The sequence below is a fragment of the Ischnura elegans genome, chromosome 4, assembly GCF_921293095.1.
Source record: "Ischnura elegans chromosome 4, ioIscEleg1.1, whole genome shotgun sequence".
Lineage (NCBI taxonomy): Eukaryota > Metazoa > Arthropoda > Insecta > Odonata > Coenagrionidae > Ischnura > Ischnura elegans.
The window spans coordinates 111,455,176-111,474,021 of NC_060249.1; the positions used below are offsets into that span (position 1 = coordinate 111,455,176).

Sequence of the window (18,846 nt, forward strand, 5' to 3'; positions counted from 1 at the left end):
TTCACCGCAATTTGCCCGAGTGCAGCCGTAGAATATTAATTTCCTGCAACAGAAATCACCTACAATCCAATCTCCCGAAATATGAAACGACATTTCACTAAATTGAATCCTTTATATAGAACGGCACAAAGAAATGTGTTCATAGAATTTAAAAAATCAGAGGAAATAATATGCTTAGTTAACCATACTATTACAAAAAATACTCTTGTCAACATTTTTTATGCATGATCTCTGCATTTCTGAGAAATGCAGAGATCAAACCATCGCCGCGGAAACCTACTTTCTGACATTTTTTATGCATTGCGATTATAGGTAAGTATACATGTACTACTGTTACTTAACCATAACACAATTGATAGGGTAAAGCCCAATTTTCATACGGTATCAGGGAAGGAAATGTTAAAACTATCACACCCTTCTCAATCACAAATTCACCTTCCATATTTTATACCACCAAACAAACTCAATATTTTTCTTCTTAATACCTTTCCAAACGGTACTGGAGGATTGGTTAGGAAATTCTGAAAATACGGGAAAATGCATTTTCAATAAAACTTTATAATAATAAAGTATATAATAATTTTTGATAACTCTTCCCATATTGGTAAAATAAATTACCATTTTCAAATATTATTAAAAACACATTTTTAGATGGTCGAACGTACCTGATGATTATGGGATCGCAGTGAAAATTAATTGATGACTGGCTGCGTCACTGTGAGAAGGTGATGAGCAATGGACTGCGTCATCATGAGAAATAGAATAACATTTTTTTCCCTTTTTCCATTAATTTCACTCAGTGATTCAAGCCAAATGTTGGTTCGGGTTGGTGGGGGATAAGGTAGCCTCGAACTAAGCCACAAACGTGTGAATTTCATACACACTGGGTAATTCATTTCCCTGGATCACCTCGCGCTTCCGAGGATTTTTGATTGGGGTGGTGCGAAGGCTCCAAGCGAGATTTGTACCCGGGACCCTTCCTGAATTAACAGCCAAGAACTCTACTCACAAGACTACTTCGTTCCACATTCCACCTATTTATCCGGATAAAATTTTAATTTCATGGCAGCTGAGCAATAAAGCGTGAACGAAAGAGCATTGATTCACAGGAAATATGAACTGCTTCCGCTACCTGCAAACTAACTACATTCCGTGCGAAACATGTTTATGGTAGGCCTTTATGGCCCGATTTGTACCCTGGACCCTTACTGAATTAACAGCTAAGAACTCTACTCACTAGACTACTTCGTTCCACATTCCACCTATTTATCCGGATATAATTTTAATTTCATGGCAGCTGAGCAATAAAGCGTGAACGAAAGAGCATTGATTCACAGGAAATATGAACTACTTCCGCTACCTGCAAACTAACTACATTCCGTACGAAACATGTTTATGGTTTGCCTTTATGGCCCGATTTAGGTACTGTCGCCAGCTCGGGTTGGATGATCGGGAAGGAAAGTGGAAAAAACGAGAAATACAGAAGGAATTGATGAAGAAGAGGGGCGATATGTTACCATTTACGAGTTCATCGATCCCCAACCGCCCTTGTCCCTAACCGCATTGACCACCACAGCCCTTCCGGGGAAAACCATTGGGCCATCGCCTCGCATCGCGATCGCCCTTGGGATGAAAATGGATGCAACTACCTTTGTGGGAAAGGAAGGAAAGGAACTGGCCCCCCTACCCTGAATGTATAAAATACACATGAATGTGGCTTAGCACGAGGTGGGCTCTATCCAAACCAACCTTTGGGTAGAATCACTGAGTGAGTTACATTGGTGGTAAAAAAGGGACAAAACATTTTTTCCATTTCTCATAATTTTTTTCCATACTGTCGCTTTCTTCAACGAAAAGATGACAGAAATCCTTCGCTTCCTCAAACCTATGTTATTTAAACCTTTTATTTCGTTTTTTATCCGTCCCATAAGGAAGGTTGGTCGAATTAAATACGCCATTGACGGAAGCTAGAAGATGTCCACTGTTATGATGCGCATTCTGTATCTGCTTTGCTGTGGAATTACTAAATGACTTCCACCTTTGTGCTTTTCATTTAAATCGATGGAGGACGAATAAACATTTTATAACAGCTGATGTTAGGCTTGAATATTTATTATTAAGTCCGACAGCATCAGCACTTCGATAGTTTGGTCATAAAAGAACGCCATAAGTCAGAATAAGTGTAAGCTCTACGCGAAAGTCTAAGTGTATGACACTTTTTTTCAAACTGTGAAAGCGTTACCGGATTTACTCTGAGATTTTTATATTTTGAAAAAAAAGCTACTCAATTTAACATAAGTTCTGCGGGGCAAAAACCCTGTTTTAAAATGCATCTAACTTTTATTTATTTGGGTTTGATGTTGAAGGTGCGTGGTAGAAATTTTTTACAAATCTGCGTATCTAAAAGTAACATATTTGTTGCTAGTACCTACGTTGGCAAAGAATGTTCAATAAATTTTCCTTTTGATGGCTTCAATTTTACCAATGGCACACAAAAAGAATGATCAGTAATGAAAGTAAAGCTAGATTGATTACAATTTTAAATATGTGGAAAAGATTTGCGCAAAAGGTGCCTACTTATTGATTCTCCACGGAGGAAAAGAAGATCCTGCGATTGCATTTCCGTTTACTCCCTCCTCCCGTTTTACCATTCATCCTAAATTCACAGCCCACTCCATTTCTCGTCGATTCAGCCAACACCACCCACTCCCTTCCAAACCCAACCCCTCCTGACACCCCCCCTATCCCACCCCAGGCTCGAATAGGCGGTCGCTCGTGAGTGATACCCGGGAGTTCAATTCCAACAAATCGAATTCCCAAAGTAAAGTGGTCCGAGAGGGCGCTGATGATACGGGTGGATTCTCTCTCTCTTCAGAAGAGATGAAGGGAAGAGGGGGGCGGGAGGAAAAGAGCCTTCTAGAGTTTTAGAGATTGAACGGAGTGGTAACATGGAATGACTGCGCACCCCAGCGCCACTGAGCGGCATTTATTGAAACTAACACTGAAATACGAGTACGGAGTTCCCAGAGATACCGAATCACATTTAAGTATATAAAAGCAATACTACCTACGGGGAGATAAATATTTTTAATAGAAATGCAAATAATTTCATCGTAATAACTGCGTAAGCCAAGTGATTCACATGAAAAGAATAAGAAGTCATTTATGACTGAACGTGAAGATATACCTCAGGAAAACAAAACTATGGCGCTTGTAACAATCATTAAGTTACAAAACTCCTTCATAGAACAAAATAGTCACACGCTCACTATTTTAGGGCCGAATTCTATCACAATGACCTTCAAACTTGTCCCAAATCATCATTTATTCACTTTTGTAGTCAAACATGAAGTGGGTTAATATAAACGAACATTCATGGTATATAAATACGTATTTCTGCATAGAACTGTAAACAAATTGAAGCGAATTGGGATTGCAGTTCAATGCATAAATTTTGCGTTCGATTAGGCTATATACATGTATTTTCAAAGAGAAGAAAATAATTATTCTCTTCCAAAAACAGCATTCTCATGTAATAAACGTAAGTTCTAAAGTATAAACAATTTTTTTGTACTTTAAAACAACAGTGTTTGTTACTGTTTATTCTATTATCGTTTATGAAGCAATCAATTGTTTGTACGTGAAATTCTCATGAATTTGAGATTAATACAGCATATTGTACCATATATCAATACGATCCAAATCACTTTCAATAACTTGTAGCAATGAACATGATTCTTATTTCGAGATGGGAACCGTAAGGAAATATTTATACGATTGGGTGAACGAATTTATACTATGGTAAGATTTGTGGAAACATTATCCGGCCTAAACAATCGCATTTATGATCTATTGGCTTACTTTCAGCATTAATTTATGTTATTGTTACGCGTAGAATTGCAGTTTAAAGAGGTAGAAATTTTAAGGATTAGCTAAGAAAAGGAAGGTATATAAGTTTTACAACCCGCTCTCTCAACGGTTGATAAAAAGCAGTATTTTCTTGAGATATACTTGAGAACCATGATTCGAGAGCAAAACGGTATTTCAAGAAATTGAGGCTGACATTTGGGTAATTTATTGCAAATTTTTCTCCTCGTGTGATAAAGTCCAATTTTAACTTCTGGGATTCCATTGACTGAAGCATTTTAATCATGTGAACCCGAAAGCGTGCTCGAGGAATTCACGTCAAAACCAACTTTAATCTTCACTCTAACCCTGGGGCATCGGTTAAAGACGATATTAGGTGGCACTAAAAAGAGAAATCGCCCACAAAAATGATTCTATCAATTCTCAATGGTGCTGTAAATACTCCGGAAGAGCCACAGACGCTATTCCATTTGAGTTCTGCAGTAACCTCTCACATTCAGCCGTCAAATTTGCAGCAATCCAGACATTTTTCAAAGGGACATAAGTATTACTCCCCGCCGCGTAATAGAATTTCTGGGGATTTTATTGGCAATATTTTCCCCACCCAACAAAGCTCTCTCATGTCAGTATAAATTCCTTTGGACAGGATCCTTACGTCGCCTTCCACTCCGAAAATTAGGAGGGTTTGGATAAAGAAAATGGAATGAGTGCGATTGTTAGGATAGTGGGTAAAAAAGGGGTGGATGGAGGATGAAAGTAAATAAATTTCTGGCTATACGACTCTCCTAAAGGGTTAAAGTATTTTTCAGCAATATATCATAGGAAACCACTTTCTTCCAGGCTCCACATCGGCCAAAAACATTTCCGCTCCGCAGACCTACCCTCACTTGAAAATTTTATTTAATCTTTCTCCACCTCATTCACAAATTTCACCTATGGGAATTAAATTTGAGTGCTCTACGGATGCAATCATCTCTAGTTTTATGTGAAGAATAAATAAGGTGGCGGGAAGGGATTATTTTTACCTTCAAAAGAGATCGATGGAAAAAGACGAACAGAGCAGGGTGGGACGCACACAGAAGAGGGAGTACAAAGTATTCTACCTCCACAAAACTGAGAAGCTCTCTCCTATTCACCCCGTGAAGACGCAGCGGCCATTTTGGCATCACTGGTAATACGGTTGCATACATTCAGGATACGTGCGTTGCATGAACATAATATGCCGGTATTCGGATTTCGATAGCTATTTTAACCCCTTTTGCTGAAATTACGTGTATAGCTCGTCGTGAACTTCCGAAAACAAATCGCGCACTGACGAGTTTAGCTCGTCATCAGATTTTCATAATTTTACCACTATTTTGGGGAACAATATCATTACAGTATACTCCCGATAACCCGGACTAATGATGGAGAGGGACGGCACGAATACTCGGAAAACACGAATAATCCAAACTTTCTCTTAAATGTCTTGTAATATTCATAATTTACGTAAAGCAAACAATAAATTATTATTTATGCATTCATTCTGTCATTTTAGAGTGCTTCCCTGACTCATTACGTGCTTTCTTCGCCGGTTCGCGATATTTTTAGCGGCGATAACATGGTTGTACTCGCATTATTGCTGCTCCATGTAAGGCCTCACGAATGCTTCAAAACCAATGCTCGACGTCGGAAACTACACTGTAAGGCACTACACCATGTAGTCGCGTCTTGCACAGGTTCCCCAGGTTGCAACTGCTGCGCGACGTGTATCCGTGATCAAGGACCGCGGTCGCGAACTGCGAGGCTTGGAAAACAGGAACACGGTGCTCCCGTGAATTCAACTAGCACGTGATCGCTTCCGTTTTACGAACGGGATTCTAACGGAAACAATAAGCCCGGTGTATCCTAGCGTTAATGCCGTAAACCCGATGATTTTGCATCCGATTTTTTTTAAAAGATCGCGGAAAAAATTTAGTGAGAGTTAAAAATCATGCACGGATAATCCGCAACCCGGATAAACCGTAGCCGGATAATGGGGAGTCTGCTGTATTTTGAAATTTAACAATGTCAAAAAATCCATTGTACATAAAAAACTCATATTTCATGAAATAAGATATTTCTATCAATTCTCAATGATGCTGTAAATAACCACGAAAAGCCCACAGACCCTATTCCATTTGAGTTCTGCAGTAGCCTCTCACATTCAGCCGTCAAATTTGAAGAAATTCAAGCATTTTTCAGTGGGAAATTAGTATTACTTCCCGCCGCGTAATACAATTTTGGAAGTAATAAAATGACTTTATACGAGTGGTGATTGCTGTGTTATCGATGCATTAATGAATGAACTAGATACTTTTCAATATTAAACAATAACCAATTTTTATATCACTGTTCGACGTTGATTACTGACTAAAAATTATCACTTCATTGCCTGCCATTCCATTTAAAAAAGAACAACAGATTAATAAATTGAGGATAGGAGCACGAATGCTGAAAGGAAGTGAAAGTGGTTAAAAATATACCGAGTGGCGGATAGATGTATCGCTTATATATCTATAACTATAATAGCAGCTCAAAATTTTGTCTCTTAAACTATTTATCAGATTGGGATCCATGCGAAATAAACTAGATTGACTGCTTATACAAGAGAAATGCGAGAACAGGAGAGTATAAGGCCTCGTTATTGGACCGGTTTATGGTAGAAATCAAGAAATGTGCCCTCATTTGTAAGAGACAAAGTTCCTCCTTCAACAAGTCAATGCGCGGTTGCATACCTACGTAGTTGTATTGGCCAAAATTACGGAATTATGGTTCCAATTGTTACAAAATTCACCGCATTCATAAGATTTTACCTTGACTTTAAGAGTGACTTTTCTAGTTTCCCAACTTGAAATACTGGCTTGGTGGACAAAGATTTACGACTAAGGTTTTGGTCGTCGCCCAACGTCACCACCAGGCGAATAAGTTATGAGGTTATATACTCCAGAAAGATAGGATAGATTGCACTCCGTTTGAAAATGGTCTCACCTTAACTAAAGGCATCCGTGATAATGGTGCCTTCCGATGTGGCAAGCGTTTCTTTGTCGACCATCCCAATGCAACGGAGGGATACCCCATGCAGCCTCTATGGAATACCTAATCATCGATATTCCCTTCGATGAAAACACAAATAAACATAAAGCCGGTGGATTTCTACTATGCGTCACAATGAAAAAATTAGGATTCGTCAAGCGTATTGCGAGAAGGTTTTCGGATGAAAAAGTAAAAGAAAGGTGCTATTTCGCACTCGTCCGACCGCTCCTTGAATATGCAGCGAGCGTATGGGATCCGGTACAGAAAGACTTTATCCGCGAACTGAATAAAATACAAAGGAAGGCCGCGCGGGTCGTAAAAAACTGCTACGGGCGTACAGATAGCATTTTGCAGATGTTAAGAAAATTAGGGTGGGAGCCGCTGGAAACTCGGAGGCTGCGCGCTAGGCTTGCTTGCACTTGGCTTGGATTACTTGAACAATTGAGAATGGATATCTTTAAGAGCGACACAGAGAACATAATATTAGAGCCACACTATATTTCCAGGTCCTATAGAAGCGATAAATTAAGAGAGATGTTTGGCCGAACGGATAGATATGGGAATTCGTTTACCCCCTGAACCATAATGGACTTAAGTAAATGCTATTCGTAATTTCCTTAGAGCACTTCCTTTTTATTTGTAAACGACTGGTGTCCTAACACCCCCAGCCCCACGGCTTTTAGGCGGCTTGCGGGGTATTATGTAGATGTATATGAATGCGGCACCACTTAGTGCTGTACTTCATTGTCTACCATTAAACATTACCATGTTAAAATCATTTCAATCCAATACCCCAATTCTTCCTCATCACCCAAACCTTGCAATTTTTCTTTCCTTCCTGGCACTACACACAGCGTCCTCTTATACTCATTCCTTATCTCACAAAACCCCGCTCCTCTTCCACTGTTTTTTTCGTCTTCCGTCTTTGTTCTTCGAAATAGGTCCTTCAACTACCTTCGATGTCCTACGTACAAAGGGCTGCCCAATTTTTATGCAGATTATCTCATTTACATACTCCACGGGTCCTCAGGGGAAAAGTGTGCATAGGTGGAACCCTTTTGGTAGCATGGGGTGCTGGCTGCCGGTAGGAGACTAAGGACTCTGAGGAGGATTGCGCTCCTTAGGAGGGGGTAGCGACAGGGGTGGCTGACTATTGTGGCAAAATGCCTTTGGGTCCACGACGGATGGACCCGGAACAGTGGCCTTCCTCGCGTCGGAGGAGGCAAGAAAAGTTTCGGTAAAGTAATCGACTCGAAGGGTTACCGGTGGAGAACAGCAGGTTGAGTAGGGTAGAAAAGGAGCAGAGCAAAGGACATGCTTTCAATGCACACAGATGCAATGGGATTGTGTTATAACTCCATTTGATTACTTGATGATGTTAAACGACTTGAAAGATGCAGAGGCACATCAGTAAATCTTATTTTGCAGGCAAATTTCTACAATTGCTAAGTCATTATGAAAAAAATTGTGCGTAGAATATTCGTGGAAATTTTGCAGTAATTTTTAATTTACCCATACGTTAGAACTACACGATTGAACTTGAAACAACTCTCTGCATTCAACGCATAATTTCAAAATTCAATTACTTTTTCTGATGAGGAACGAATTAAGCTGGAATAAGACATTCCATTAAAAAAGAACTTCGTATTTCGCAGCAAATATTTTTTCAAGTATCTATCAATTTTAAATATGTCTTTTATTTACTTATAATGAAAATGTTACCTGAGACAGCAGAAAATAAATTTTGCCCAATAAAACTAAGAAATCACTTTCATAATGACAAGCGAACTGGAGTCATTTGACATCGGCCAATATATTGATTTATAAGGGTTACATAAATGCTGAGGTGATTCTCAATAGAATATTATATTACGTATGGTAGCAACAGGAGAAATAAAAGCCATATGTATCGAAAATAATTTTTTAACGGTTCATTATCATAAAGTGTAGTAAAAAACACAAAAATAGAGCAATCATTGCACAGGACGACGGATCAGAGTACGAATAGTTTAACCCTAAATTGCGAGATCAAATTGCCGAGGATTATAAAGAAATGAAAACGTCCAAGAATGCCTAAATAATCGATCTTTGATGCAATAAAAGTGTCCAATTTTCTTATGCAAAAGACAAAAACGTTCTAAGTAATAAGAAAGTCGATTCAAATCACTAAATATCCCTCAAGAAAATTATTTGCATTGAAGAACAGCGAAATAGAAGAGAAGTCAGAAAAATCAAGAAATAATCAGCATAAAATAAATAAGTACACTTATGAATGTCGAGCGTTGTGGTAAGAAACCTATTTTATACGCCAAAAGATACTTGAAAGAGGATAGATGGAAAAGTTTATGAAATAAAAGGGTTTTGTAAATGCTATTAGATGAGGAAGAAACAGTAAATGACTTTAAAAAGGAGTTTGGTCCGAGAGAAAGAAATACCATCCCATCTACGATATTTTTCTTTCAAGCGCGGGAATTTTTCCTCTTAGCCCTTTTCATACTCCATCCACTATGCTTCAGAGAATACGGAACATTACCGATTAATATTACCATTACACTCTAGGTCGTCCACTCACACAAGTTTTAAAGTTGAACGTTAAGTGGTATAGAAGTACCGGCGATTCAAGTGGATAGGGTATACGATAAGGCGAAGTGCATTTCAAATTGCCTTTTTATTGCACTCTATGGCTGATTCTCAAGAGATGACGCCCATTGTACTTCCAGGGTTTTAACTCACCGTTATACACGAAAGGCGGCGAGAGAGCCTTGCTCATAAGAGTCGATGGTGATTTTAATAGTGAACTTTGCATGATCACCTTTAATCTCCTCCTTATCATGACAAAAAAATTAATCAGTCGGTGCAATCCATAAATCTTATTAAGAAAGCAATAAGGTATTTTTGTGGTTCTTATCAACAAATAAGCACATGATTGAACGTGAAACCAATCAATTATTTTTATTCTCGGTGCAGGTTCTATGCTGCATCAGTCAAACCAAGTCGTGCATCAGGTAACCTTATTTCAACGGCAAAACAACTTATCAGCAATCAGAGGATGAATTTTGAATCATCAGAGAGTGAATTCAATGAATTATCAAGGTTATCCATAATTTCGACGTCAAAAATAACGGGGAGATGGAAATGAGGAGAAAGGGACTGTTCTGCTTTAAGCCCCCGCTAGCATTACAAAATCTCTAGTAAATCTCTACTAGTTTTCTCTAGTAAAACCCTATGGCCTTTTTTTTATATATTTACACTTTCTCTTCCCCTTCCATATCAGTGATTAAGCATTAATTTTCTGAGTGACGCGGTAAAAATAACAAAAGAAACTAAAAATTAAAGCAATCCCTTCACCTATTTTCCTAGCCCCGAGTACTCCTTTTTCCCTAGGAAAAGCATTTCTTGAATCAATCAAAGAAATCCATAATTATAAATAAGATTAAAATGAGACATATTTTCGGTGAAATCTCTTTTCATATTTTTCCATATTTCTCATTACTTGTGATGCATTTTGGAGAGTAATTGTTAAGATAGCCTTAGATGAAAAAGCGTTATATCTGAACTAATACCAAAGGGTAATTACTTCAATTTTATTACTATCCACCTAAATCGTCAATGGAATAAGTTAACATGCATGTCCAAGTTTAATGTATGATTGAAAGAAGAAGAGACGATAGCCATCCAGTACAAGAAATGCCTCCTCTGCAATAAAGAGGTAAAGTTGGAAAAATACCTTAGGGTTAATCAAAGTTTTACCCAGACATTTATTGCCATTTAAAGTCCATTTGAGTGGCTTGTAAAATATAGCTCGCAGAAGGAACTTGGTTCCAAATACAGATGGCAGTAGTTGTCATAAATATGATATGCTCACTTGGTGATCGAAGGTGCTTTCGGGAGTATGCTACGATTGATTGGATCACAAACATTACAACAGAATTTCCTGCAGTCGGCCATTAAATGTGTTGTCGACCAGAGCCAATTAAAAAGGAATCGCAAAGATCTCTACTCGAGTCGGTGAAGGCAAATTGATTACGATTTCCTGGAGAAATAAACTATAATTAGGATTGTTGAAGGAAATATAATTTAAAATATTTCAAAAATATAAAGAAAAAGTTTCAATCCTATGCCTTGCGATGACAATAAGTCTAGAGCAAATGGATTGCTCTGCGCTAATCACCAGGCTTAGGAAATTTTTGAAAATATGTTGAAATTCGTCTTAAGGCCGGGACACACATAACCGCACCGAGCCCGCGGCGACACACGGCCGAGTGTTGGACGTGCTACGGCGAGAAAGGAAAACAATGTATTCAAACGCGTAGGGAGACACACCACCGCACCGTGCCACCACCGTCATCGTGCTCGGAGACCGCGCCGAGGCCGCACCATCAACGACTTGTTCCGTTTACTTTTTGACGGTGACGGTGCGGGTTCGTGCAACATGGAGAGCGAAAAACTAATTGAAGTATTTTGTATCATTCGAAAATATCCGTAGAACTTGATTTCATCATCCATGAGACGATGAAACGATATTAAATTCTCCCTCAATGAGTCTTGATTTCCATGCACTGTCCACCCAAGTTCTCTTTCTTTGCCTCTTCAAAGTTTCCTCTTTTTCCTCTTCATCTAGAGCCAAGGCAATCATCGCTAGATCACTGTTCCGAAAGTTTGAAAACATGATCGAGATCATAACATATCTCTGACGTATTTAGATTAGTACTTGATGAAATGAAAAGTAGAAATCGAAGCTGCAATTTAAATTCCAAATACGCTTACCTTTAGGTGATAATTTTTCGGAGTAGAGTGCAATTCGTGATTCTTTCGAGATGGACCTCGGGCTTTTGTAAGGCGGACGTACGGTACGCGGCTAGTGTTGGGCTCCCGAGTGGTGCGTTAATCTCTTTACTCACCTTCCGTGTTCGGACAGACTATAACTACGTTCCACATTGAGCATCCACCTCACATATTGAGTAATTTAATGTCGTGTTCATGATGTTTGGCGCAATTAATTATGCACTAATGTTTAAATTGCATATTTGTTATTTGTATGCATATTTGTATTTATTTTGGTGTTTTGGAGTTGAGGGTGCTATGGTGATCGGGAGTAAACAGGGGATTGCTAGAGAGAGAGAGCCATTTTGGATGGAGGAGATGAAATAAAGCGCTTAAGAGTATTAGTGATAATTATTGTATCAGAGGAAAAAGGTTGCGACATCACAGTATCCAAATCACATCATGAATTGAAGACTGCGACCTGTTCACTGTAATTTCCTTGAAGTGGATATGACAATGAAACTCACCAACGACGACCATGTCTCCGTGTTGGGAGACAGTCTGGAAGGAGGGGGCCTCGGCGGACACCTCGCAGCGGTAGCGGCCGCTGCTCGACAAGTTCACAGAGGACAACACCACCGTGCTCTCCGTCGAGTTGTGGATCTGATTGGAAGATGCAGAAAAACAAAGTTTATGAAATCAGTAAGAAAATGGTTGCTTGAAAATGTAAAGGTTGAGTTTTTGCTCACGTCTCTCGAAAAAGAGCTGCCACCAACACACACGAAGAGAGATGCAGGGATGTTGTGAAGTGCTGTCAATTTTTTTTCTATACTTTCTTTGAATACTTCATTCCCATTATTGTCTATGCGTTTAATGGATCTGTTTTATAAATTTGGTTCTATTTCATTTTACACTTGCGTTGGAGAGGTGCAAGTCTTTGAATAAATGTAGTAATAAGGATTTTATTTTCAAACTTTACCATTTTCCCTTTACTATTGCAACGTTAGAGGTTTCCACGCTTTCTTGTTCAGGAATAGAGACAAACGGATGAAGGAAGGGATTGTTTACATGATTGATTTCAAATGAAAATTTTATTTCTATTTCATTTTACACTTGCGCAGCATGGGTGCAAGCCCCCTTGGCTTGCACCCATGGTTAATGTTGCTACAAGTATTTTTCTAATTTTAACATTTTTCATTTATTAAGGTAACGTTGGAGGTTACCACATTTTCGAGTTTTGGAATAAAGGCAAGCGGGCGAGGAAAGAAAGAAATAAATGAAGTAGTGGATTCTGGGGAACGTAAGGTGGTTCTTCGTTCTTCCGGGTAAGGGGAGAAGGGCTTTGTTGAGAGGGGTGGGAATGAGGGGCGTGAGGGAGAGGATAAAGAGTATAACGGGTAGGGGGTAAGGTTTTCGGGAGGGTGGGAAACGGCATGGAATCGATACAAATGCCGCAACCACAATCAGAGCAAAGAATGTACCGAATGCAAGCATCTCCCCAGGAGATGAATTAAGGCTGCGTTTCCTCTTCGCATTGCATGTGCGTGGTTGGTAGAAAAGCAATGTATGGGATGAGAATGAAAGAGAGAATTCAACACAAATTTAATGCTCGCCTTCCAATTTTGACGCTTTGCGTCATTACCAAATTGCAAGCAACCTATTTCAAGCCTCTATTTATACTGTTTAGCTCATGGGGAGGAAGGGCAGCATCGATGGCAAAGAGAGGTTGACTGGGGAGTTGAGTAATGGGGGAGGTCATACATAGGGAGATGGGGGTGTTGATGAAAAAATCTATTTCAATTAAAATCGAAAATTGAGATTGAATTCGGTATATAAACTTCGTCGTTATGGATATTATCCCGGCTATTTACAATTTCGAATTTCTCGGAAAAATCCAGTTTTGACTCTTTGCCAATACAATGTAAAGAATTAAATTACTAAAATGGTTAAAACTGTTCAAACATTTGTAAAAACATATTTCAATGCTGGCCTAGGCTCTTGTTGCTGCACAGAAGTTCTCTTAGAATGCATTACGTCGAATGAAGTAAAAATTCGAAGTATATTCAGCTCAGTTAGATAATATTGACCGGTCTGGCATTTGCAATCCACGCATGCATTTTCATGGTAAAAAGTAAGCAGCGAGCCCTTATGCACAATAAGTTGCAGGGCTGAAATACGGAAATGGAGAGAGAAATCCTTCATTCTTCATTCCCATTCTACGAATAATAAGCCTCAAACTTTCTGTGCACGACTGCTAGCAGCTTGTGTCATGTTTGACTCTGAAAACGCCGACGGATTACGCGAAATCCAGGATAATGAAATTTAACTGCCGATTTTTATAAGTATTTTCATTTAATGGTGCTGCGCCATATTCTTTCTTCAACGCGACACTGCTGTGAGTATTTTGAAGGTAAAAGCTCCATCTCCAAGCTCAAAGAAACGATCCTATTGGGTAATTATATCATCAATCCAAAGCTTCCTAGGTGATGACGAATAATTTTGCCAAATTTTTACCGTAATAAAAGTTCATTTGTTTTTGTGCATTTTCTAAAACAAATGAAGGCTAAATTCATAAATGATTGAAAAAATAGGAATATGGCCATGAAAATTGAAAAGACTTAGCAAATTGCAGTAAGCAAAATTATTCCAGCTACCTGCAAGCACGGATCAGAATGTAAGGAAAGATGCAATTTGATGCACTTGGATTTTATTACGTATTATGAAGTAAGTTTTATGCTATATTTATTACTTTGTAAGATTAAGCTTTAAGTCTGCTCAAGTCTGCTGAGTCTAAGTATCTGAGTTACCGGTTACTTCAACAGTATTTTTAAATACCGTTTTATACGGGGCACGTTTTTGTGTGGATTGGCAATGATTTTTTTTTGAAAATGCAATAATAAGAGCTCGGAATGGGAGCAGGGGCTATTTTTCCATCTTTCATCCATTAATTCTCGCATGCGCTCTAGCAATTCACCGCTTTACACGACGCAATTTTGACTGCGCATGCATACATACGCCAGATTTCGCAATGACGTGTCCCGTGTAAAACGGCCGGCCTTGACATTAAGACGTTACTTTTTTAATTCTAAATCATACATGTAACTGGTTACAAAATTAAAAGGTACCTGTAATTGAGTCGAGTTACTTAATCCATCTCTGGAAGATGGGTATAAGATGGTATTTGAGTCTGCGCACTAAGGTAGGTAAAAAAGTACTCACGTCGACGGAGACTCCGGGCAGTGGAAAGACCTGGGCTGGTGGCATGTCCCTCGGGAGGTATCTGTAGAACTCGTTGCCGTCCTTGTACCACTTGACGGAATAGAGGGACTCGCCTTCCATGTCGAAGTAGCACTCCAGTCGTGCACTCTGGTCTCTCACCGTGTGCATAGGAATCCTCACCTCCAGCAGACGAATCCCAAGACCACCTGAGGAAACGGCAGGGCGAAAATTGTTTTAGGACGACTCATCTGAATTTTATCTATTCAAGTGATTAACCACGTCCCAACGGCGCAGATTTTTCGCCCCTTTTTGGGAACAACCCCCAAGCGAATGACGGTTTACATTTACGGAGTCTCTTGAACTAAAAACTTGGGTCTAAGAAGCCAAGTTGGAGAGAAAGGGAGGTAGGGAAGTTTTATGCAGAGAAAACATTTTATTTTTTGAAAGCGCTTCCGAAAATATGTTTTTTAGTTATGCTATTCTACGAACGCTTTTCTATTCTGTTCTTTCCTCCGTTTGATATTTATAAACAACGGTGCATAGTTATGCTGAGAAAATTAGATAATTAAGGGACAAAAAATTGAAGATTAGCCTAATGTTTTTTTACAAATAAACAGGTGTTTTGTGTTTGGAGAGTGTGGAGATTATAGCAAGGGAAAATTATTTGCCTTACCCGAGATTCTAACCCGGATCTCACGAATACGCACCAAGTGTTCTACCACTTGAAAAAATATGTCATCACCTTCCTTTGCAGGGTTTTGTTGGCATTCGAGGCCCAACGGTTTATGCTGCCTCACCCTTTATGCTACCAAGCTCACAGCTTCCCTATGCTAACAGTAGAACTTCAGGAGTTCAGGGTTCAAATCCTAGCAAAGGAAAATAATTACTCCTTAGCAAAATTTTCATACCAATTACCTTTAGGATAAGAGAGAATAGAGTAATAATGCCCTTTTTCATATTCTCCTCATAAAATATGCATGAATGTGCAATGTGCATGAAAGATTACCGCAATTCACCGTTTTGTCAGTGGCCACTATATGTTTAATTTTTTTGTTTCTCTTTACCTCTATGTGTAATGTTGATTTTAGTGTCTGGAAGTATATGCCTAGTACTCCAAGACACCGAACCAATGTTAGACATAGAGCTCGAGAGACAGAAAAAAACTCAATCTATGGAATTAATCAACAATACCTACACTGCAAGTCACATAAAATCAACACTATATATTTATATGAAAGAACTGTAAAACACCGATGAAAAAATGCCTGGATGAAATATTTCACCCTTTCCTCGCGCGCCGTCGTCGTGTCTCCAAACCGGCCCTCAATTGCTCTTCACTGCTCAACTTGTCTCTCACGTCCCCAAACTTTTGCCAATTTAGACTCTCCCTTCGTCCGGGATAAACACAACAAGTGCTCGAGGGCCGTTAGGCAAGACCTTTCCCTCGCATACGTCGCTCAACTCTGGACGACGGTTTCCCATAACTTTAAATTCACTCTCTCCTTTACTAAACGACTTCATGGTCCCAAACCTCAATATTGTATTTCTGTTCGCAGCACCGCGACTTTGTCATCGTTTGATTTAACTATTCTTCAACAGGATGAAAGTTATATATCATAATTGGACTCAATATGGTATTTTGTTATAGTTTTCTAACATGGTAGCTATGCAATTTTTTATAGACCAATCAAAATTAGATATCAAGACCCTTAAAATCCATCTATACCACATATAGGTTGTTACTGATTATTTTCAACGTTTCGAAAGTGTCAGAAAGGCGCTCAGCATAAAATTTTAACCATAATAATTAGAATTTATTTCTAAAGTCTCACGAGCGACTCCTTGATACTTTAGGAATTGTGTCCACATTTATCCAGAAGAAACTCAAATGTTGAAAAATTACGTCAGAAAATTAAACTCTTTGCCCATTAATCCACAAATTCCAACTGATTTTCATTCAATCTGCACCAAATCGAAGAACTTGTAAGTAAATATGTTCTGCAAAGTTCATTTTTTATTTGTCAAAACTAAATTATTAACAAATTTGGTAATCGAAACTCCAATACTGAAATTTTAATACCAAAAGGATTACGAAAGCCAATTATATCACCATAATCAGCATAAAATACACAAATTTCAGCCCAATCCCCTAAATCTGCTTTCCGCATGTTAAAAATGCAACGAAAAAATCATTAAAAAAAACCGTCAGTAATATAAAATAAAAGGCAGATTACAGTCTCTATATCTTACAATTTGACTCCTCTAAACGCCGAGGATTTTTTTCTGAGAACCTAAACTCAAGTCTTTAAATTTGGTAATTGACGGAATTAAATGCAAGAATATCATGATTTGACTTGAATTTGATGATATGAAAATCCGTTTAATGAACATAGAAAGTTTACATGCATTAACATAAACTTTTACATAAATTTGTACATAAATTTTTGACTGATTAAATAATTTTTAAAACGAATATTTTAATGAAACAGTGCAATCCATGCAATTTACCTCAGTTAAATAATCCAAAAAGGATATTTAGCATACTCAAATAACTATACATTATCGACGAAAATATTTTATCCTGAAAACGGTGGAAGCAAAAATAATTCATTTCAAAAAAGACACTAAAGGATAGTGGTTCCTCGCATTACCACTTGTCTCTCACATTTTTCCCTTTGTACATTAATGGCTCTATCGAAAGCTTATGACGATATCCAGTAGTAAATATGCGAATAGAAGAAACGAAGTTGACCCTTTGACCTCCCATAAATTTAAGATAAACATATTTTCATTTCCATATAAAAACTCAGAGGCCTTCTGCCGAAAAAGAAAAAATAACGGTCTAAAAGCGGGTAATTATTTTAAAAATGTAACACACTTTTGGGAAATAATTATCGTAAATAGACGTTTCAGAACTGAACTATGCGACAAATGTTTTTAAAAATTCAAAAATGTGACAAAAATATGGCTGTTATTCAGGCAAATTTTGCTATTTGGACAATGCATGTACTATGTGGACAGACAGGACGTATTTTTTAAAATGATTATTATTTTTATATTTCTTTTTCTTTTGCCTTAAATATTTTTCATATTAATAACACAGTAGTGAATATTTGAGCAGGTATTTTTAGATTCAATCTCCGTTAAAAAAAGTCCTTAATAAATTTTGATGCCCCCAGCTATTTAGCCGAAGCAGATTACGGATCATCATATCAATGCTTTGTTTTCCTTTCTTCAACAGAGCATGCGGAGGGATGACGGCAAGCTGCCGCCTTGATGCTCCACGTTGACTCGAATTGTCCAATCGGCTAGGATTTCCATTTCTACGCTGAAAGGCTATGCTAGCCTCTGTGCCTGCCATGAGCTCCGTGCCACTTTCTACATTCTCTTTTCCCCTCCCACACGTTTCATTCGCTCATTATGCGTACATAAGCGCATTATGGGAGTAATCTTTGGCGATGACAGTGCGATGAGTTCATTGGACACGTGATATGAAATAATGGTAGAACCAGAGCAGAAACATACCGTTTATGCCAAAATCATACATCAGTGGGAACAATGATGTGCATTTACGCAGTAGCTCTACAGGGCAATGCTTTGTTTTCACCACATCATGTCGGAGACCCAGCGTCTTCCATGGGCACTAATTCACTACGATAAGTGAATAGCAGCTTCGTGAGACTAGGGCACATATATGAAGGGGGATCTTTGCTGAGCCTCGGAGGCAGCGAGACGGATAAGACGTGCACTCGCCTATTCTTTTACAGGACCGGAGTAAAGGAGTAGGGGGGGGGGGGAGGAGTAGGGGAAAAGAAGCTGTTGAAGCGTTAGGAGACGCCTCGTCACTTTCTTTTATTTTCTCCACCGATCTCCTTTTCCTCCTTTTGCATTCCCCAACTGTTTTACCCCAACCACTCAGAGGGAAAGGAGAAATACGTGCCG

General features: G+C 38.7%; 1 protein-coding gene across 1 annotated transcript in view; it reads right to left on the bottom strand.

Annotated features, from left to right (window-relative positions):
* Positions 1 to 18,265, bottom strand: part of LOC124158217 — a 37,418-nt gene extending 19,153 nt beyond the window's left edge. Inside the window, exons 1-3 of the mRNA XM_046533405.1 lie at positions 18,106 to 18,265; positions 14,905 to 15,110; positions 12,213 to 12,348 (exon numbers count right to left, since the gene is read on the bottom strand). Of these exons, the coding sequence (XP_046389361.1) occupies positions 12,213 to 12,348; positions 14,905 to 15,110; positions 18,106 to 18,265 (502 nt within the window). The remainder of the gene's footprint in view (positions 1 to 12,212; positions 12,349 to 14,904; positions 15,111 to 18,105) is intronic.
* Positions 18,266 to 18,846: the final 581 nt, after the last annotated feature.